Source organism: Myodes glareolus, chromosome 26, assembly GCF_982192425.1.
Source record: "Myodes glareolus chromosome 26, mMyoGla1.1, whole genome shotgun sequence".
Taxonomy (NCBI): Eukaryota; Metazoa; Chordata; class Mammalia; order Rodentia; family Cricetidae; genus Myodes; species Myodes glareolus.
Window position 1 is genome coordinate 17,288,811 of NC_142051.1, and position 23,241 is coordinate 17,312,051.

Sequence of the window (23,241 nt, forward strand, 5' to 3'; positions counted from 1 at the left end):
CAAGGCTGGACTAGGCAACCCTAGTCCCTGTAGGAAGAAAAGATTCCCAAGAGCAGTCAGAAGAATCAAAGATACCACACCCCCACTGTTAGGAGTCTCATAAGAACTCCAAGCTAAACAGTCATAAATATATACAACATATGCAGAAGATGTAGCTCAGACCCAGGCAGGCCTGGTGATTGTCACTTCCTTCTTTGTGAGTCCCTGTGAGTCCTCCTTTGTTGACTATGTGGGCTGTTTTCTCCTATGTCCTTCTCCCCATTGGCTCCTATAATCCTTCCTTCACCTCCCTCCTGGGGTCCCCGAGTTCCGCCTAATGTTTGACTGTGAGTTCCTATATTGCTTCTCTTAGCTGTGGGAGGAAGTCTCCTAATAATGATTGGGCTAGGCACCAATCTATAGAAGAAAATCATTAGTAATAATAATAATAATAATCATATCATTGACTTTTCTTTTCTTGTGCCAGTTGTGCTTGGCTCTATCCTAAGTCTCTGATCTATACAGCTTCTTGTTTCTGGCCAACGAAGTAGTTTCAGGCATGGGCTATGTCCCTGTGGCCTGGACCTCAAGTTACATCAGTCACTGACTGGCAGTTCTCACAAGTTCTGTACCACCATTGCCCTGGCACATCTTGCAGGTAGGATGGGTTATAGGCTGAAGGTTTTGTGGCTAGTTTGGTGTCTCATCCCCACTACTGGAAAACTTGCCTAGTCATTGATGAGTTTTGAATGAGGTATAATGAAATTTAAAATGAACAGGTTTGGGTAAGGTCGCAGTGAAATTCAACCACATAAACATCTTGCATAGGAAACAACAAGTGGAGATTCTAAGAACTTCATTTTTCTAAAGCCACAATGACAAGAATGTGTTGTCAGGGTTTCTGTCCTGCCTGATTCCCGCAGTCATTAAGTCCCAAAGAAATCACACAAAAGTCTACATTCACTATAAACTGATTGTCCCATTAGCTCAGGTTTCTTATTAACTCTTATAACTTATAGAGTTCATTATTAGCCCATTATTCTTATCTGTGTTAGCCATATGACTCAGTACCTTATTCAGCAGGGCACATCTTGCTTCTCCTGTGATCAGATCACAACTGCAGACTAGACTTCCTCTTCCCAGAATTCTCCTGTTCTCATTGACCCCTATCTACTTCCTATCTGGTTGTCCTGCCTATACTTCCTGTGTGACTACTGGCCAATCAGCATTTATATATAATATAATTGACAAGAAAAAGACAATTGTCCCACACCACTTTACACAAACAAACAAAAAACCCAAAGCAAAGTGACAACAAAAAGGCAACCTGAGAATTGAGAGGAAAGCATGGACTCCCTGCTATTATTTACAGACCAATCATGCAGTTCTCAGAGATGCCAGAATAAAACAAAAGTTAGAGAGCATGTCTGAGATGTTGCAGCTTCTGTCTGAGCCATTTCAGCCTTGTCCTGGGATGGTAGAGGCATTGTAACTTACTAGAGTCAGGAGGAGTGGAGAGAGCAGACATAGACTTTTATGTTAATGTAGGTCATCAGATTCATTAGTATTATGTGATTTTCCCCTTCTGTCTAGCTATAGTTTTCTGGATAATAGCTACAATTTTGAAGAACAAAATATATAATTTTATCTAGGGCTTTCTTTGAATTTTTAAGTAAATTATATTCTGAAATGTGAGTTTTCTTGTTTTCAAGGTACATTAAAAAATTACAGATGTATATTTTAATGGATATAGTCACATTATTTTGCAAAATTAAAAGAACTTAATTCAGTAGGTAAGTGTTATATGCCTCAAAGAAGCAGAATATTTCTCCAGTTACCCTCACCCTTTACAAAGGAGCTTCACTGAGGTATAACACAGGGTATATTTTGTGTACAACTTGATGCTTTAATGTATACTTGCCCATCACCATAATGAACATTCTGACTCCACCATGTTTCCTAGTGCTAGGCTGAAGCAGCTCCATATTAGTCCCTAGCAATTCACTGATGCAGATATTCTTCAAATATAGGACTATGTTCTGAGATTCCTCAGTTTCTGAATAGTTATAAAAATCGTCCTTTCCAAAGACATTTGACCAATTCTCCAACATGTTGAAACAAAGCTTATCGTATGTGTGGTCGGTACCAAATCTGACCACTTTGACTTTCTGTTTTTTTTTTTTTTACCTCCCCTGTTATCCATAAATGTATTTTCCCATAATTAATGTTTTTTATGTCTATACCTAAGAAGCTGTCCATAATTACTAACCCTACCATGTTAAATCCTGTCCATCAGTCACTTTATCTGAATTTGCTCTATTTGTTAAGAATTTTTGCTTGGTTACCTATGACACTGTTGTTCAGATTTCTATGCCTCCATACTTCTGTTGAAACCATACACCATCAGTGTATAAAATCTTTGGTACCAGCCAGCAAGTGCCCCCTTATCATACCTTCTATTTATTTATTTATTTATTTCTGTGTGTGTGTTTATATATATATATATATATATGTGTGTGTGTGTGTGTGTGTGTGTGTGTGTGTGTGTGTGTATGTATGTATAAAAGAACACACATGTTAGTATATGCCAGGCTATATAGAGGTCAGAGGTTTACTACTTTGGGCATCACTTCTCAGAAACCATTCAACTTGTTTTCTGAGGTAGTTTCTCAATTGTGATCTGGCAGTTACTTACTGGGTTGGGCTGGCTGGCCAGCAGACATCAGGAACTCACTTGTCTTTGCCTACCAGTGCTAGGTTAAAAGCACACACCCCCATAAGGGGCGGGAATGGAGTGCATGTCCTTGTGTTTGTGCGACACGTGCTTTCCCTAGCTGGATCTGGGTTTATACTGCTTATTAGTAATTTGCAAACTATGAACTGCAATTTCCCTTTGATCACTGACTTCGAGGTGGCATACATGGATCACAATGTTGTCAGTTTTTTCTCTATGTTGTTCGACCCATCCAGATCAGTGTGTTCCGCTCACTCAACTGTGAGGACTGGCCTCCTCCTCCGTGCTCATGAGGGTCTACAGCATTCAGATTTGGTTCTTCATTCCAACAGACTTTAAGAAAATTTCACATAGGTCCATGTCTTTCAAGAAGTAAAAGATGCTTGGCCAGCTACTACTGTCACCAAGTCCTAATGACAGGCAAACTTGACACATTGTAAGCCTGATATCGACTTTATTCATTCTTAGGCAATGTCCTCAATTATGTAAAGTGAGTGGGTTCACCTGTTAGATACTTTCCCTATGTGCTAGTCCTGTGGTCTATCGCGCCACTTTTATATGGTGTAGACACACAAACCCTCTTTCTGTTTGTCCAAAGTATTTGGCACTTCCCCACATGAAGCACTGCTGTGCTTTCCATCCTCCTTCAGAATATACTTGTACAGGTCTTCATATAAGCTAGCTTCTAAAATGGCTCACATGCCAGGCAAAGGTGATTATAGTACAGAGACCATACTTAATCACCCAGTAACATTCATACCAGAATGTATTTCCTAGCACTTCTTTTTAGTTAGTTAGTTTGTTTTGTTTTTTTTTTTTTGAGACAGGGTTTTTCTGTAGCTTTGAAGCCTGTCTTGGAACTAGCACTTGTAGACCAGGCTGACCTCGAACTCACAGAGATCCACCTGCCTCTGCCTCCTGAGTTCTGGGATTAAAGGTATGTGCCATCACAGCCTGGAATCCTAGCACTTCTTAATTACTACATTTCTTTCTTTCAGTTATCACTCACTAATTGAACTTCTCCTCAATGCATAACCATTGCTCTGCAGATAGTAAGGGGCTTACCAGGACAATAATATAATAAATAATAATAAAATATAATCAATAATAACAAAGCAATACAGCATAAAGGCGATGATCAGTAAGGTTTTGCTGTATACATAGGTGCACAGGTGACTTATTTTTGTTAATTAAAATCCTAGGAATGAACAGGCTGTCCTCCATGCCTACTGAAATCCTAGTCACAGTTTGAAGCCTGATAAATAACACATTTTTCAAGAATCTTCCAAACGGATAATTTTATCTTCTCTCATAGAATTTTAAATCTTCTGTTTGTCTGTGTTATAGTTGTCACAGCTTCATTGTGAGTTTAAAATGGAGAAGAATTCGGGCATATATTTGGCTTCCTTTAATACATATTTCAGATTTCAGAGCAGCATCCATACTGAAAAGACGGAAATAAATAAAAATCAATAGTGTGCTAAGACTGTTGACTATTCTATTCAATTATTTGTTGTGAAATATTTAAAACACACATAAAAGGATGAATACTATTATGCTAATATCGATGTGCTCACATTGATATGCTTTAAAACATTGATATGAAGACATTAATTCCTCATGTGGCTGTCCTCCATTCTTTTTTTTTTCTTTTCAATAGCAGTAGTGATCCTAAAGTTAGAGTTAGTGTCTTTACAACTGCTTACTGTGATTGTTTGCATGGATATTTTCCATTACTCTCTGTGTGACCTACATGTGTGAAACACATTTACATGATGCAGTATTGTTTTAATTATTTCTGGTGAGTATAGGGGCCATTTCATACCATTTCATAACTTCTTTCTTCATTATTGTATTTCTCAGATTGTCTATGCTGGTGCCTTTAGTGGCAGAACCCAGTGGTGAGATCATTTATTTTAATTGCTATGTACTATTCCTTTATGGAATGCTTTCTTCGCTTCTTGGTGTATTATCTTGGCGGAAAGGCATTTAATTTCCCCCTTTCCCTTTTAGAAACAACATTACAATGAACATTCTCATACAGTTCCTTGATAGCTTTGGAGTACATTACTCCAAGGATTATACTGAGACCGATTTCCATTTTGGAATGAGGTTGTTCATTATGATAAGGAACAAATGCATAGGAGCCAGGGTTCAAACACTAATTGGCCCTTACTAGCACTTCCAGGAAGCAGTGGGCATCAGCTATTTTCTGCTCTTCTCCTGAGTGGGCATGCCTTACCTCAGCCCTTGGCATCAAACAGTCAACCTGGCAATGGTATTTTTGGCTCTAGTGTGTCCTGTCAGAGCCAATTCCCAGCTGCTACTGCCTGCTTTTGGAGCCAGAGACCAGTAGGGCCGGAGCTGCACACAATAACCACTTTGCATTTGGGTTCCATTTCAGTTCCACTGAGAGGTTTATTTACTTTCTGAGCCTGGGGATTAGTCCTCTTTCTAAATATTTTATTTACCATTGCTACGAGTCTGGAGCAGGGAGGGTAAGTGAAACATGTATTTCTTTTGCTCACTATAATCAAAACTTGATAATAGCTGCACAACCTTTTAAAATAAGCACACATTCTTAGACTCATCTAATCATGGGTTTTTTTTGAGCTGGAAGGCATTTTAAAGAAAAAGCCAATAACCTTACTTTATAGGTGAGGGAATTGTGGTTCGGAGAAACTAAGTGATTTAGTGATGTCACATCTGTAGCTGATGGTGGCAAACCCAGACCGAAGCCCATGGGTCCACTCTATTCTCCCTCTGCCACTGCGTCCACTGCCATCGTTTTCTCTATAGGCTAAGATTAAACGTAGCATTTTATTTTTTAACAGGACCAAAAGAACATACTAGAATTTAAGAAATTAGAAAAAAAATGACAGCCCATTTAAAAACTAATATGAAGTGTTTTCTCCAAGATAGATTTGAGATAAAAGTGATAATATTCTCAGCCCCACACTGAGCTGAGTAAATTTTCATTAGAAGGCACAAAGCCTTTGACTCTGGCTTCCTGGTGCATTTGGCTTCCTTGACGTTCTGAAACTTATTAGGATGGGCCCATCAATAATGTTGGGGATACTTCCAGCAACCTGGAGTGCTGTGCCTGAAAATGAACGGTGATGGATGAATTTGACGAGCATGGATAGTGATAGCCTATATTTCTACTGTCATGCAGGCATGGCTGAGTGCTTAATTAAAAGAAGTAATAAAGAGAAAGTGTTCCTTCTTATTAGGACTTTTGAACTTGTTCGCTGAAGAAATTTAGCTAATCTGGTGTCACTGCTAAAACCTTCGGAACTCTTTTATTCTATTTCTAGATCTTTTAGCTGTGCCTAAGCATCCATACGCTGCTATGGAGAACTGGGGACTAAGTATTTTTGTGGAACAAAGGATACTGCTGGACCCCAGCGTTTCATCTATTTCCTATCTGCTGGATGTCACCATGGTCATTGTTCACGAAATATGTCACCAGGTACGAGAAGAGGACCAGGTGTAAGTATAATGGGAAACTGTCTGGCACGTGGGGTGGCTTCGCCCATCCAGATGAGGAGCTTGGTTTGTGTCCTCCGAGCTATGTTTTATACAAACCACTGTGCGGTTCCTCGGCATGGCATGCCATTTTTCTCAGACAATAAGGCAAGCACACACACGCTAACTGATGGTATCAGGTAAGCAACTGTCACCGTGCTTAGCCGAAATGTGTGATGGAGTGGCTGCCCCTTTTGAGCCCCTGTGTAGTTGCTGCTCAGCCATGCCTCTATTTCTTTGATTATTAGTGTGTACATATGGTAAGTGTAGTGAGGAATTGATTTATTTCCTTGTGGAGAGATGCTGCTGAGTTTTGTGTATGTGTCAAAATTTGCTTTTGCCAAAATCGGATTGTTATTCTTTCCCTGTCATGCAGACACGTAGGAAGTCTTTCGCTAACTCAGCCATAGACACTTTGTTCTCAAGAGTGATTTGTTTTTTTGTAAATTGGACAACTTCATTGTAAAACTAAGATAAAATTAATTTCTTTTTGATTTTATGAACTTTCTTAACAGTGGAAGCTTGTTGATTGATACTTTGCAACACCTGTTAATTATCATTTTTGTAAAAAAAAAAAGTCGCGGAAATCCGACGTTGTTAACAGACAGCAATGCTGACCCTATTGGCTAGGAACTATGGATACCATAGCATGGTTCATGCTTCAAAAACCAAAAATCACAGTGTGGTGCTCAGAGAGGTTTATATGCTACAAACTCCAAACCCCTTTAAAATGTAGAAAAACTGAAAAAAAAGAGAGAAAATGCTGATAGTGAAGAAAGATGAGCAGTTAAATGCTTATGAATGAATTTTTTGATGAGGTCTGTGCTGGGTGACTATTTGCCTGGCTATTTTCTGTCTCTTGCAATGAGCCACTGAGAGAGTGATACCCTTGTGCCTACCAAGACAGACGTGTTTCTGTCCTCAGGTTACAGAGGAGTCACTGCGGGTGAAACTGGGGTCTTTCAGTGCCAGAGTGGTTCCTGCCTTGACTTATAGTTCTGAGGCAAATGTAATTTTTTTGGGGGGTGGATATTCCTGCAAGACGAAAGAGGTCTGTGTGTCTGTTGAGATGGAGCACAGTGGTAGTACTGTCATTACTGTCATTGGTCATGGCTCTGCCTGTCCCACGTTTCCTGTTGTGCATCAGTTTCCTATGATAGCCCAGTGGTAGTAGGCCCCTTACCACAGAGAAAGGAGACAGGCTAAGGGAAACACCTGCCATGATTGCATTCCGATTTTCACACTTGATTTCTCTATTATCCTCCTCACCTGCTTGCTGTCACAATTCTGAAGACAGGTTGTCAATTGGAAAGAGTATTTTGGATATAGTAAAAGATGCAAAGTAAAGGCTGCACAGACATCACCCTATTTGGAACTATATTTTTTTTATATTTCAATAAGAGATTCCTTAAAGGAAATGATACTTTATTATTAACATTGGAACACGTGGTTGGGTCCCTGATCTATGCCTGTAATGACGCTAGAAGTTGTGCATGACCTGGTGTGTCTTTAACTGTTGAGAATGTTTCAGTCTTCCTTTTACCTGATCTACCAGAACTCAGCTTTCCCTATCTTCTGCTTCTCAAAGAGCTTATGTTCACAGAGACTCTTTCACTGTGGCTTACTCATGTCTGTTGTCTGCCTGGAATCCTCTTGCCCAAGACTGTCCCATGGCTGGCTCCTTACCGTAAAAGTTTCAGCCCAAGGTTCATCTACTCATAGAAGGATTCTGTTTGTGTCATCATAAGCTGTCCCATCTCCATTCCTCTGTCACGTTGTGAAGATTCAAATTTATGCTGTTTGTTATTATTTTTTTAGTTATATATCATGCATAATTGTCAACTGTGTGGGAATAGACGTTATCAAGGTTTTCTTCACTGAGTTTTAAATCTTTTTTGGAATGTTTGTGACTTGGGATATATTTATGTTAACAAATTTAGAAAAAGTAAAGTTTTCAGAGTAGTGTATTGTTATTTTCTAATATTTTATTTAGTCAAAATACCAGTTAAAACTTTTTCATGAGTCATATCAGATTTTATTGGCTCAATTGCTCTTTCTCAAGAGAATCTAATATGGAGGATCTTCAGAGCCTTTGGTGGGATTCATTAGTCAATGTGGGCTCTGTGATTTCCTTCTGCTTCAGAGGGAGATGTTTCATGGCCACAGTGACTGCTAACTAACACTCTAGTGGCATTTCCGGGCCACCATTCAGAGTCTTCTGCATCTTCAGCAGACACTGTCTGCTTCTAATTTTCATTCATTCATCCCAGTATGTCCCTGTAGTGTCAAAAAACTACATATTTTCTTCTATACTGTGGGTCTTCCAATCTCTGAAGACAGTTGTCACCAACTTTGATTCATGGCTTGTTTCTTCATCAACTTAATTATTCCTATTGGGTTCTTGATTCCGATTTTTGTTCTTCACTGAGCATATTCATAAAATACTAGTAGTCATATTAATCACTACAGTCTTGCCACAACACATTCTAAGATCACAACATCAATTTCACAGTGATTTCCAGTTATGATAATCACAGATTAGCCCATTTGATTTCAGGTAAAATCATCCTGAGATGGATGCATTTTTTTTGTTTTTGTTTTTATATGCTCATTCAACTCTGTTCTTGCAGTGGTTCGGCGATCTCGTGACTCCGGTATGGTGGGAAGATGTCTGGTTGAAGGAAGGCTTTGCCCACTACTTTGAATTTGTGGGCACGGATTACCTTTATCCTGGCTGGAACATGGTAAGTGCCCTCTTCTCTAATTATATGATATTCCCAGGGGAAGGTTGAGCTATGTACACTGAGCTTATGTCACCATTAAAGATATTTGAAAATACCAATCACTGTTTGAAAGTACTCTGCCAGTGAAGGCAAGCTAGCCAGAATTCAAATTTTACGATTCCAGAAGTTACCATTTATCTTTTTCTCAAGAAGTTAAATATAACCGGACTTGTTATATATTGCCTTCAAAATGTTACAATTTGTCTAAATGGAAACATTTTAGATTGCAGAGTTTTATAATATGAATTATCATATTAGTAATAATAAAGGAATTATCTTTGGAAATAGAGAGGTTTACTATAATTAATAAGTGATATTTTAGGTATATGAAGTATTTCAAAACAGAAAAATGAGAATACAATATTGCTTTCAAGAGATGCAGCATACTGAATAGATAATGTATTATGATGTGCTATTTCTACCAATATGTATATTTTAGGATTGGGTGACTTTATAACATGTCAATAACTTTGCTTATGGCATTGTGCACATTAGGTGCATGCTCTAGTGTTGTCCTGTACTATGAACCCTGAGCAGGGCTCTATCTGCCACAAACTGTGATGCTTTAAGTCTCTCTGAAATCAAAAGAGTACAATGTTCTTTCTATGTCTTTTTAAACAAGTTTTTCATTTTGTATAAATTTCTATTTACTTATACTTGACTATATTAGTATTGAATAGAATCAACAACTATACTGTTTTAGAGTTCAAAATTAAGATAAAATTGAAATTTATTTTAATTGGTTTTAATACTATGAGTAAAAAATTCAGTGTACTAACATTTAAATTTCAGAGGTACAACTCTTGCTTATGATCTATCTGTTTCTCTCTCTGTCTATATATTTATCTATTTAAAATCACTGGTCGCCTTTCAGAAATATTAACACATTTCATGTGAACGATTCTGTGATTTGGAGTTTATTTCACAGCCTATCAGTAGCTCAGAGACACCTAGCTTGCCTAATAACCACAAGACCTTCTGTTTGATCTCCACAACTGAAAATAAAGAGTAAATAAAGAAAAACAATGTTCTTACACAAATTAGAATTAAAGCTATGCCTATTCTACCTTATTATCAGAAGTATTCACTAGCACATGTGAAGTTTTAATACTTAAATGCTTAGGATTATCGAAACATCTCAAAAAGTATCTTTGGGGTTTTAGATGAGTTTGAACCTCTTTAAAATTTTCATTATGCTGTGGATTATTGCCGATTTCTAATTTCATTACATCTCAATATTAAACTATGTTCTTATTACAAATGACATGTCACCCGCATAGGTAAGACTTTTTTTAAAGCTCATTCAACTGCATGTAATAAAATCCTCTCTATTCATCATTATGAAATGTACATCTTAGATTAAAAAGTAATCAGCAGAATAGTACATGGGGTGAAAATGAATAGATTTTGATGATCCTAAGCATGGCTGGATAGCATTGGTTTTGGTGCCCTTACATTTTGTCTTGAAATGTTCCATGTATTTTATTAGCTAAGTTATAAGCCTAAGTCTTATGGAGAAGATATTATGGAGAAGAGGTGTTGAAATTGAACTTAAAGTATAAGTGGCATGTCTTTGTACTTTAATAGAATTATTTAATGGAAGTATGAAAACCTTGAGGTGTTAAAATATAAGACTCTATTTATTATGAGTCAAAACATAATAATTACTTGAAAATTGATAATGATATAATTATAGTGACTTAGAAAGTTTACCTTATCAAATTAAGAAATGAATGGAAGCTCCATTAACATTAATTTGCCAATTATTTGTGAGTAGAAGCAAATGTTCTTCATTTTCAGTTTTAAAATTGTGCAAATACTTTCTGATCTTTGGTAGCCTTTTGTTTTGCGGGAATTGAATTTTTAAATTAATGAAGTACTTCAGTATACTAAATTCACAAACCCCACCATGAGAAACTCTATGTATAGATGTCCTTCCATGAAACATTAATATCTTCTTTGAAAATAAAATTTAAAGAATAAGTTAGCCACATAAATAAGAAAGGATGTCAAGGGGCTGTTTGGCTGTGCCAGCACTATTTTTCATAATGGCATCAGCAGAAGAGTGAAGGAAGTACTCGAGGAAATAAGAGGGATAGCCGCGTCTGCAGCGGCTCACCGTTGTGGTGTGCTCAGAAGCTCCTCTGTGAGCGCCTGTCTTGGGCTTCATTGGAGCTGAGCTGAAAATAGAAAAACTAAAAACCAGACTCATGCCAGGAGTAAAGACATTCAGAAAGCCGACCTTGTTTGTGGCTAATCCCAACAAAAAGTGCTTTTCAGAAAAAAAAATTATTTTTAGACACCAGGACTCAAACACTGAAACAGAGTTCTGATTTGATGGGACTATTACTATAACAATACATTTTGCATGAAACAACAGTAAAAAAGCCCAGAATTATATGGTATATATGGTTCAGGAGCTCTTGTTCTGATTTGGGCTGATATCCCTGCGTATCTAACAGTTGCTCAGCAGAACTATAGGTTGCGATACTTTGAGTGGTCATTAAATCCTAAGTGTGGTTTGTATCTCCAGTGAGACTCCATTGGCGAAAACTAATTTTTCCTTTGGGAATGGCTCTGTGTCTTTTTGGCCCTGTTCAGTGACAGGACATTTGCATTGAAAGCCTAGAAGAGAGCAGAAGGACTGTCGGTTTGAGAGTCTGAGGGTCTTTGATCTTGAAAATAGACCTCTTTTGTGTATCTCCGAAACCCTTCCCTCCCCTATCTGTAAATGTGTTTCCCAACTAAAAGCAGAAGCCTTTAAAAAAAATAGAACAATATCTCCTCAACCCCCTCTATTGAGACCTGGGAACCGTGCGTCCCTATTTTGAGAGAGTCGGTTTTACTTTTTCCCTCAACATTTGTGCTAGGAGTTTTTGCCATTTGTGGCTAATGGGCTCATTGCCAAGAGGAGTTGAGAGAGGCTGTGGGCATAGCACGTCATGTGCTAGAGTCTTACAAGTGTCGTATCTGAATCAGCATTAGTGCAAGAACAATCCTAAAGTGCACCGATACACCTGCTGTCCCACAGACTAGATTTTAAACAAGGCTCAAATGAGGATGCTCCAGGAACAATGCCAGTGTTAAGAGCAAATCTGTCACTTGGAGTCTAACCCACATTGGATACAGCGAAATTAAGAATTTCTACTGAATACCAGTTAAAATAGCAACTGTGCTCATCATTTTAACCCTTTGAAATAGTGCTCATTGTGACTACTATAATAAGAAGATGCGCTCCTATGCCCCGTTTTAGGTCTCCCTCTTTCTTTTTATAGGAACATCTTTTGTTAGTAGACCTCCTTGACATTTGTTACAAGTGTCAGGAAGACTGCTCATCTGTGAATGTTTGAAGTATGCTATCTGCTTTAGCTTTATGGCTTTAACTCATTTTTCAACTTGAAACTGTAACTCAAGACTAGTTGATAATTTTTACTTTTGTCTTCAGTTATTTCAGTTGTTTATAGTTTTAAAAATCAAAATCAAAACTTTGGCTTTGTTTGGGTGATTGAGGCTTTAGAGGAACTTCAGGGTTACCAAGGTGTGTGTGTGTGTGCGTGTGTGTGTGTGTGTGTGTGTGTGTGTGTATGTGTGTGTGTTGCCTTACTGACAAACTGAGCTTCTTGATGCTCTTCTTTCTACAACTGTGTTAGTGAGTGAAAGCTATAAGCTAAACACACCACACACACACGCACACACACACACACACACACACACACACACTCACACACAAGCCTGTCTGTTAGAGTGTGTTTAAAAAGTCTTTTAAGAGCCACCTTATGTTTTCCTATGTGGATGTTAAAATTTAAGACACAGTTGCAAGTGAAGAATTTCATACATTTTCTTAATGGATGATTTTGTAAAAAGGGAAGGCATTTTTTCCCCTCAGAAAGAAATTGTTTCAGGTTTTTATAATTTAAACCCTGAGATCAAAGATAAATGAGCATTACCTGGGGAATAAAGTGTGTCTTCTGAAGAAGTTGTTCAGATTTGCATGGTGCCGAGGGCTTTGAACATTTCCTTAGGAATTTCAAAACCAATAAAAATTGTACAGGGTTAGTCACGGTGTAGGACAAAACCAACTTTGTCCGAACTCTGGTATAATGAAGTTTGTCCCTCCTTATGCTTGACAGCATTGCAGATTCAGCTGTAAGTAGACTATTCCAGCTTGCTTAGAGAATCACCAATGAAAGCATAAGGCAAAAACGTATGCTGAAATCTCCTTTCACTATTGGTATTCAGAAATGCATACTACTGACCACAGCAGTACAGCAGTGTACACCACTCGTTTAGCTGTCACTTGCGTCTGGCAAAAATATGTCAACTTTCAATAGCATTAAAACGATATAAGATATGTTGGTATTCATAATTTTCTAGTTAAGAAGCATTTGCTTGTCACAGCTTTTAACCTGAACACAAGTAAAGCTGAGGTCTCAGTGGAGTGCTAAAGAAGAAACACAACACAGTTCATTTTGGAACAAGGGGAGACTGTACCAACTCCTCACATGTCTGAGGCTTCTCCCCTCTTTCTTCAAGGTTACTCTAAGTAGGGTCCAGCTGTTGCTAGACAAGGATTTCAGAAACAACAAAGTAGCATGTGCAAGTAATCAGATTTTTTTTAAAAAAAATGTATAGAAGAGTATTTTGTGAAAGAAAAATATTGGGTAATTTGTTTTCAGTTAATATACTGTCCACCTTGCAATTCTCATGGCTGAAATATATGATTATAACAAGTACTGTATGTACCAAACATATTTAATGGTCTATGAGCTAGAGTAAGACATTGTGATAGACTGAGAGTGTCCATCTTCTCCTTTATATCAGACCAACACTATCACTTTTCTGTCTGGTGGGCAGAGGGCTCTACTAAGTGGGAATATCAAACAAAATTTGATAGGACACCTTCTTAGTACCTTCCCTGGTTCTACCATTCATAAATTTAAGTAGTCTCCTTTGGAAAAATTGTATGTCCTTACCTTTTATCTCTTCTGAGGACTAATGACAGAAAATTCTACCAATTAGATTCCTATTTTGGTCAGTTTGTTCCATAACTGTCTTTAGAACCTGAACATACTAAGGCATGTATCTCTTCCCTTTGCTTCAAGAACACCTGTGTCCAATTAATTCCTTTGATCATTTTATTTTCTTCTCTGCACATTTTATTTATAGTTCAATGACTTCTTCATGACTGCTAATGTAAACTAGCCAATTTTATATGAAATGGTTAGTTGTATTGATACCACTTCTTCCCTTCCTATTCATTCAAGCATTTCATTAATTCTGTTTATTTCAGCTTAGGATTTAACAGGTTTTATTTAGCAACCTAAATGGAGCTAAATTCTATTGAGTAAACCTCATGTGAACGTTAGTTTAGAACTGCTATGTAACAGTATTTTGCATACATATTCACTATGTTTATCCTCTGTATGACAACTTCATATGCTTAATTTTCTCTCTATATGACTGGTCACATACCTGTCAGCCATGCTTTTATTAGTAGAGTAGCTCACACTACAGAGTCATAATATTTTTCAGACTACTAAATTCATATATATATTCTGAAAATAAAAATATGCTGCATGTCTCTCTAAGATTTAACCAAATCACAGAGGACATTTAATTATTCATAATCATTTTTATTTTTAATGTCTGACGTGTCTTCTTCAATGGTTGACTGCTTCATCGAGATTTTGAATTGCTGTCTGGTCTGATAGATTCTACTTCTGCATCTTGAGTTTCTCTAAAGTTGTCAACTTTGTTAGAAGAATGGCATATATTTTAAAATAAATTTCTCTTCAAAAGCAAACAATTGCTTTTGTTTTCTTTTTGTTGTGCGGTAGTTTTGAAGGTGATAGATGTTGATTTAAATATTATATATTCTTTCAATTTATATATTTAAATATTATATATTCTTTTAATTTTTGGATTAAATTCAAATTAGATGTGGTGTACTTTCTAGCACAATGTTCCCAAGCATACTCTCTACTCATTCAGTTTTAAGTGCTTGGGATGTGATGTACTTCAGATAATGATTAATTGAAAATCTAAAACTCTTTCCATGTCAAGTTTATTGCCTTCCCTTCAAAACAATAAGGGATTTTCATGTAAACTTCTGATTTCTTTTGTGAGATGACAGGCCAAATTAGTTATCATGACTGAAAATAATTGGACTTCACATAAGATAATACATTTTGTTTTCTTGCCAACTATGAAGCTTACCTTCTGTTTACCAAAAGATGAAAGATTTCCAAGAATTAGCCTAGAATGCTTTGATCGCCTTTCACTACACTAAAGCTTTATTGGATGATATTTTTGCTCATTTCTTTGTTAGGGTGAGGGAATGTTCAAGTGAGGATTAAGTAATGATGTCCTCATGGCATTATAAAACTCTTCCAATAGCTAAGCCAGATTATTATTATTTTTTACCACTGTAATGTTATACTTATAGTTTTTAAGAATAAGATAGAATGATTTCTCTACCTATTCCCATTCTTTGCTACTTATATTCTCTGTGATCATATTTCTCCATTTTCAAATCACCCATGCAATCTATGCTGAAGTGTATGAAGATAGTATGAAGAATCAAAGAATTATGATTCATGCTGTCATTCATTTTACCTGTTTTTCTCTTCATATTCGACACTTAAGTAGAATGATATTACTTTTTGCATCCAGAACTGGCTTTCCGATGTGATCTGTTGTCAATCACATATCAAAATATTAGTAAAAGGAGGAGATTACTTCGTATGCATGTGAATATTTACATTCCATTCTTGAATATCTTTGGGACACAAATAATTCAGTATTTTTGCTCATTTAAAATGTATCTCAAATCTAGGTTTCCATTTTGAAGAAGAAAACTTTGCCAACTACAAAATAGGCTTATTGTGCATGGCTTGCAGCAGTCTCAGACACAGTAATTTATCTGATTTGACTAAGTAAATTGGCTTCCAGAACCTTGTTTTCTGAAATTGTTTGATACCCCTTATTAAGCTTTTAAATTTAGTAAACTTTTTATCCTCATGGGAAAAAGAATTTCTCTTCTTGTCAAAATAGTGTAGTTTTGCTGAGGTTAAGTTACTCAACAAACTGACCACATATATCCGTAAATACTGGAACCAAAGACAAAAGCCTTCCATTTAAAATACATTACTATAATCAGTAAGAAATTTATTACAAACTTAGGATGATTTGGATCATTATTTATTTCACAAATTAAAAGAACAAAACAAATTAGTCACTTGGTAATCATGCTAATAATGTCCAGGAGTGATTAGCTCTTCTTTAAAGTTACTCCAGACTAGAATGGAGAGAAACTTTCCATTAGAATTCAAGCAGAAATGGAAAAGAAAATAGGTAACACACACACACACACACACACACACACACACACACACTAAAATACCTATATTACATTCTGTCAATAAAATATTAAAGCATCTCAATGCACATGCTATTTACATCTAAAAATATTGGTGAGTCTTCATAACAAATCCAAGTAACAGCTATTCTTTTTTTTGATTTGATTGACAAATTTTATTTTATTGACGTGTCTTTTCAGTTGGTCAAAAATTAAGCATAAAGGAAAATATTTTTATGGCCAAAGTATAGACAGGATTGTTAAAACATGATAGAAAAATTACCTTTCAGAGATATGTAATTTATGTGAAGCGTTCCAAAGGATGTGACACTCTCGAAGACAAGGAATGAGTTGATGCCAGTTTGCGAAGGACAGGAAGTAAATCTTCCTTACTAGACGGTATGCTTCTTCAGGGTAGAGATCTTACGTTGTTGTCATTTTCAGCATTTAACTCTAAGTTCACATACATGAGGTGTTCAATACAAAAGCATGCCCCAAACTTAACAGGCAACTGTGAACTAAAAGTCCACCGAGAATTAATGAAATACTGTAACAGCTTCTCTCATTGTATTGTGAGTTCATGTATTGAGCTATGAGATGATGCTGAAATTAGAAATAGATTAATGTTGAATGAGTACCCTGCCTTCCTGTCTGACAGAATACGGGGAAAGATGTCAGCATTCATGTTTAGAGGGGGTTATATTGTATCATAAGGCATATGGAGATGATTCACAATGAATCAGACTGTTAGGATAAAAAATATTAGACAACATGTTCATATTTTGTTACCATGATTGACATTGGAAACATCCTTAGAAATTTCCTGTAAGACTTTGGATTACAATAATTAATGAAAATATGAGTGATGGTAACATATGTTGGGTGGATTAGAAAAGGTTTTTATATAATATGTATTTTTAACTTTTTAAATACAGTAACTATTAAATTTTTAAACTTTAGGTTTGAGATTATAATATCACTACTTTTCTCCCTTCTCTTTTCTCCTTCTAAGCTCTCCTAGATATTCTTTCAAGAGTATGGCTTCTTCAACACCAATAATACATGCTTGACTCTGGCACATTATCACAATCAGCTGCCTATACAAGACATTCAGAGTTACTTCCTCCTCAGATACAGATTATTGTGTGCTGGCACTGAGAAAACAGTGGCAGGACCAAGCTCCTCTCTTCTGCTTAAAGAATGAGCAAGGAATCCCACCATAGCAAATGGATTCCTGAAGGCCAATTCATACACCCAGGATAAGTTCTGGTTCATTGTCAGGGCCACTCCCAACAGATCAAGCCACATAACTCTAACCCATATTAGTAGGGCCTAGTTTGGTCCCATGTAGGTTCCCCAGCTGTCAGCCCAGAGTCAGTGAGCTTCCACTAGCTAGGTTTAGCTGTCTCTAACAGCTAAACTCTAACGTGATTAGGTTTTCCCTAACGTGATCTTGACTCCCTTGCTCATATGTTCTTTAACTGAACAGCAGGAGCCTAGTGCTTAGCTGTGGATCACTGCATCTGCTTCCATCAGTTACTGAATGTAGATTTTATGATGACAACTAGGGTAGTCACTAATCTGATCATGGGGGAAGGCCAGTTCAGGGACCCTCTCCACTATTGCTAGGAATCTTATCTGGGTTCATCCTTGTAGACTCCTGAGAGTTTTCCTAGTACCAAGTTTCACTCTAACTCCACACTGGCTCCCTCTATCAAGATATCTCTTTCATTGCTCTCGCTCTCCAGCCCTACCAGACTTGGTCATCTTGAACCCTCAAATTCCCATCCCCTACCCCCTGCTTTCTATCCCTGTTGCAAGTTTATCCAGAAGATCTTAACTATTTCCCCTTCCTGGGGTCATTCAATGTGTGTTCCTCTTAGTGTCTTCCTTTTTACGTAGCTTCTCTGGGACTGTGGAATACAGCCTGGTTATCCTTTGCTTTAAATTTAATACCAACTTATTAGTGAGTATATACCATGTTTATATTTCTGAGTCTGGAATACCTCACTCAGGATGGTTTATTTTTTTCTAGTTCCATCCATTTGCCTGTACATTTCAAATTTCAAGATGTTGGTTTTTTTAAAGTATTTGTTTATTTCTTCTGAATGTCAGTCCATTGTGTAAATGTACCACACTTTCTTTATCTATTCTTTGGTTATGGGGCATCTAGGTTGTTTCCAGGTTCTGGCTATTAAAAATAATGCTGCTATGAACATACTTGAGCAAATGTCCTTGTGGTATGGTGGTGCATCCTTTCGGTATATGTTCAAGAGTGTTATTGCTGGATCTTGAGGTAGATTGATTCTCAATTTTCTGAGAAAGTGCCATACTGATTTCCAAAGATATTGTAAAAATTTGCACTAAGAAGTAAATTGGGAGCATGGGGACTTTGGAGAAGCGTTGAAGGGGAGGGGAGAGACAGGAAGAGGAGCAGAGAAAATTGTAGAGATCAATAAAAATCAATAAAAATGTTTGAACTCCTACAATCAGTGGAAAAATGTTCCCCTTACTCCACATCCTCTCCAGCATAATCTGTCATCAGTGTTTTTGAGCTTAACCCTTCTGATTTGTGTAATATGGTATCTCAGAGCCATTTTGATTTATATTACCCTTAAATATAATTCCTTAAATATCTTTTGGACATTTGAGATTCTTCTGTTGAGAATTTTCTGTTTAGATCTGTACCCCATTTTTAAAATTGGATTATTTGGTGTTTTGATGTCTTGTTTCTTGAGTTTTTTTATATATTTTGGAGATCAGCCCTCTGTCAGATGTGGGATTGGTGTAGATCTTTTCCCATTCCGTAGGCTGCCATTTTATCATATTGACCATATCCCTTGACTTACAGAAACTTTTTAGTTTCAGGAGTTACTACTTATTAATTGTCAATCTCAGTGTCTACGTTACTAGTGTTACATTCAGGAAGTGGTCTCCTATGCTAATGTGTTCAAGGCTACTTTCCACTTTCTCTTTTATCAGCTTTAGTATAACTGAATTTATGCTGAGGTCTTTGGTCCATTTTAACTTGAGTTTTATGCACGGTGAAAGAATTTATTTGCATTCTTCTACAAATTAAAATTCAGTTGTGCCAGCACCATTTGTTGAAGATACTTCTTTTTTTTTCTTTTGTATAGTTTTGGTTTCTTTGTCAAATATTAGGTGTTTATAGGTGTGTAGACTTATGTCATGATCTTTAATTCGATTCCATTGGTCCCCCTTTGTTCTGTGCCAATACTAAGCTGTTTTCGTTAATGTAGCTCTATAGTATAGCTTGAAATCAGGAATGGTGATGCCTCAGGAAGTTCTTTTATTTAACAGGAATGTTTTAGCTATCTTAGATTTTTTTATTTTTCCGTATGAAGTTGAGTATTGTTCTTTTAATGTATGTGAAGAATTGTGTTGGGATTTTGATGGGAATTGCATTGAATCTGTAGATTGCTTTTGGTGAGATTGCCATTTTTACAGTGTGACTCTTACTGATCCATGAACATGGGAGATCTTTCCATTTTCTGATCTCTTTCCCAATTTCTTTCTTCAGTAACTGAAAATCCTTGTCATATGGATCTTTCACTTTTTTGGTCAGAATTAACCCAAGATATTTTTTATATTATTTGTGGCTATTGCAAAGAATGTTGTTTCTCTTACTTCTTTCTCAGCCCATTTATCATTTGTATATAGGAGGATTACTGAGTTTTTAGAGTTAATCTTTTATGTGGCCACATTACCAAAGGTATTTATTGTCTGTAGGAGTTCCTTGGTAGAATTATTAGAGTTACTTATGTATATTATCATATCATCTGCAAAAGCAAAAGTTTGAACTCTTTCTTTCCAATTTACATCCTCTTGCTCGCCTTTAGTTGTCTTATGGCTCTAACTGGAACTTCAAATACTATATTGAATAGATATGGAGAGAGTGGTCAGCCTTGTCATGTCCCTGATTGTAGTGGAATGACTTTGAGTGTCTCTCTGTTTAATGTGATGTTGGCTGTCTGCTTACTGTATATTGCCTTTATTAAATTTAGGTATGTTCCTTGTATTCCTGTTCTCTCCAGAAGCTTTATCATGAAGGGGTGTTGGATTTTGTCAAAGGCTTTTTCAGCATCTAATGAGATGATCATGTCCTTGATTCCTCTGACTTTTACAATCACCCCCACCTCAACAGGATTCTAAAAGCTCTGAAAAATGCTTAGAGGTGGGTCTCTGCATCCGTTTTAGTCAGGAGTGGTTCCTGGAGAGCAGCTAAGGCTTGACTCTTCTTGTGTGGCAGGGACTGGAACACATGAAGAGAGGCCAAGGGAGGCAATTGGTGAAGGTTTAGCTTCAGGTGCAGTGGGGAAATCAGGATATCAGAGCAATGACTATCATGAGAAGATGATCAAGGACAGAAGTAGGCATTTGATAGAGATGACTGGGCTTAGAGATAAAATGTGTGTTTCATGAACTGCAAAGCAGGAAAAATGGAGCCGACTAGACCATTTGGAGACCAGAAGATTCTGAATTTCAGATGATAGACCATATATTATTTATATGATTCTATTTTGGTTTTGGTTGGCCTGATTGTGATGGTGACATTTCTTCCCTTTTGAAGTAAGAATGTAGGTAACTTATTTTTTGGAAGAAACTTGAGTGACTCTGACTTATAGTAGGGCATTGGATTCTTAAAAATAACTTAGAATTTTAAAATATGAAAAATAAAGGCAGGGACTTGATGTTATAGTGTGTGTAATGTGAATTAAATAAATATCAACATAAGATGTAGGGGACGAAAAAGAAAGGAAAGGTTATGGTTTATGTTTTAATAAAAATATTTGTGTTTCAAATTGAAAAAGAAAAGATCATGGCCTCTAATCCCACTAACTGTTAATCTGTATTTTTCAACTCACTATATAGCCTTAAAATCTTGAGCAGTCTGACAGTACTTCCCAAGTGCCTGGATTTCCGAATGTGCTCAGCAATATTGCTACATCTTAATAGTTCGTGGGCACCTCTGCAGATGATTCATGGTTTGGTTATATACAATTCAGCACATCTTGCCTTTTTCCCTTTGCCATATCAAGCCTTGGATAATATAAAACATAACACATTCAGCCTGGATGTTAAAACAAGATATCAGGCAGTTGAGGATGCGATCTCCAGAGAGTAACAATTTAACTCACTTCCTCTGAGTTAGTGATGTTTGAGAGTATCATAGCTCATAAAGACATGTGCTAACATTTATCTAGGATTTTGAGAGGTTTATAAAATCTTCAAAGATATTTTTATGGAAAAATAACTTCACTTTTAGTATATTCATTGGTTAAGATTTCTTAGGGAGTGTGTGGTTTCTCAATGGAGAAAATGTGGTTGATAGTCAAAAATACACTGAACATGTAATTTCAATTATTTGTTGAAAGGTATATGTGAAATCACAAAATGATATTACATCAATAGAGAACTACCTGGAGCCTAGTATGCATGCAATGCTTTCCACAGAAGGCTATGTAAACAATTGTGGAACTAAACGTATCTGTTGAGTGCTTGTATCATTGTAGGCATTGATGGTGATTAGTTGTTAAATTATTCGTCAATGCCTGCTATATATGTGTGTGTTTGTACAAGTTTGACTCTGATACAAATGAGCTACTTTAACAAGTTGCACATGGAAATGATTATTAACATCTTGGGTGTGTATTTTAAACAGCAGCCTTTGAAATTTTAATTTTGAAGCACATTACTGCATGAGAGCCACATTTGTTTCCACTAGCTCTTTATTTCGATTTTGCCTATCAGATGATTTGGCTGTGGGTAAATATTAACTACTCAGTTAAATGCGATATAAGTTTTACAAATAAGTCTAATCTAGGTCGTTCCAATATAAAGCTTAGAATACTCTTAGAACTATGCAAAACAGAATAGCAACATGAAAATATAAAGTAATTTTGATGTTATAAGATCTCAAGTTCAAGTAATTTCTAATTTTCACAAAGAGTACTTTGTGTTATAAATTTGCACAATATGACAACTACAATGTTAGCCATTTTATGTGTATAAAATGATATTTTCCTCCAGCATATTTACTTTTATTGGTGGAATTACTGATCTTATTCCTCTGATTTTAACTTCTTGTCATGATTTCAATAGGGCAAGAAAACCAGGAGTAAAATGTCTAACTCTGCAATGCTAGGTATGCTGGTAGTCCTAGTTAAATCTTTTTATAAAGTAATGGCTTCAGGTTAATGTTGACTCATGGGATTTTGTTTAATCTGTGGAATGTTTGTAGTCTTTATCATGTGGGACCTCTGACTCCAGACTTGTAAAAAATGATTTATCATGTTTCCTCTTTTCATGGTAGTTAGAGTTTAGTCAGCATGGTTATAGATATTAAAAATAGTTTTACCTATCAGTTGTGTTCTATTCTCTCCTCTTATAACACTCTATCCCCTGAACACTGTATCATGGTAGGATATCACTCATTTATACTCACTTCTGTTTTCCGTGCTGTGCACTGCATTGCTGGTAGGTGGGAATTGTGTCTCTGTTGTATTTCCCCAGGACATAACACAGAACCTTACATACGGCAGACAGTAAATATATAGAATTTCACTATTCTGCTTTTATCATCTCAACAGAGATTCTTACTGAGTGGAACTCAAAGGTTAAACAACTGTATTTATCTCTATGAAGAAGAGGATTGTGAACATCAAAAATTGGGAAAAGGAACTCTTTATATAAATGCATAAATTAGCATAAAGTGAAACATTTGAACTCACTTGGATATTTTTATTTTATATATAAATCTCTACCCATAGTTTTGTGTATGTTTACAACTAATTCACATATGGATTTTCAAAATAAATATTTTATTTGATCAACTTTGC

General features: G+C 36.4%; 1 protein-coding gene across 1 annotated transcript in view; it reads left to right on the plus strand.

Moving 5' to 3' along the window:
• Trhde (thyrotropin releasing hormone degrading enzyme) overlaps positions 1 to 23,241 on the plus strand; it is a 384,937-nt gene that overhangs the window by 195,056 nt on the left and 166,640 nt on the right. Inside the window, exons 4-5 of the mRNA XM_048418659.3 lie at positions 6,031 to 6,185; positions 8,872 to 8,985. Coding sequence (XP_048274616.2) covers positions 6,031 to 6,185; positions 8,872 to 8,985 — 269 coding nt within the window. The remainder of the gene's footprint in view (positions 1 to 6,030; positions 6,186 to 8,871; positions 8,986 to 23,241) is intronic.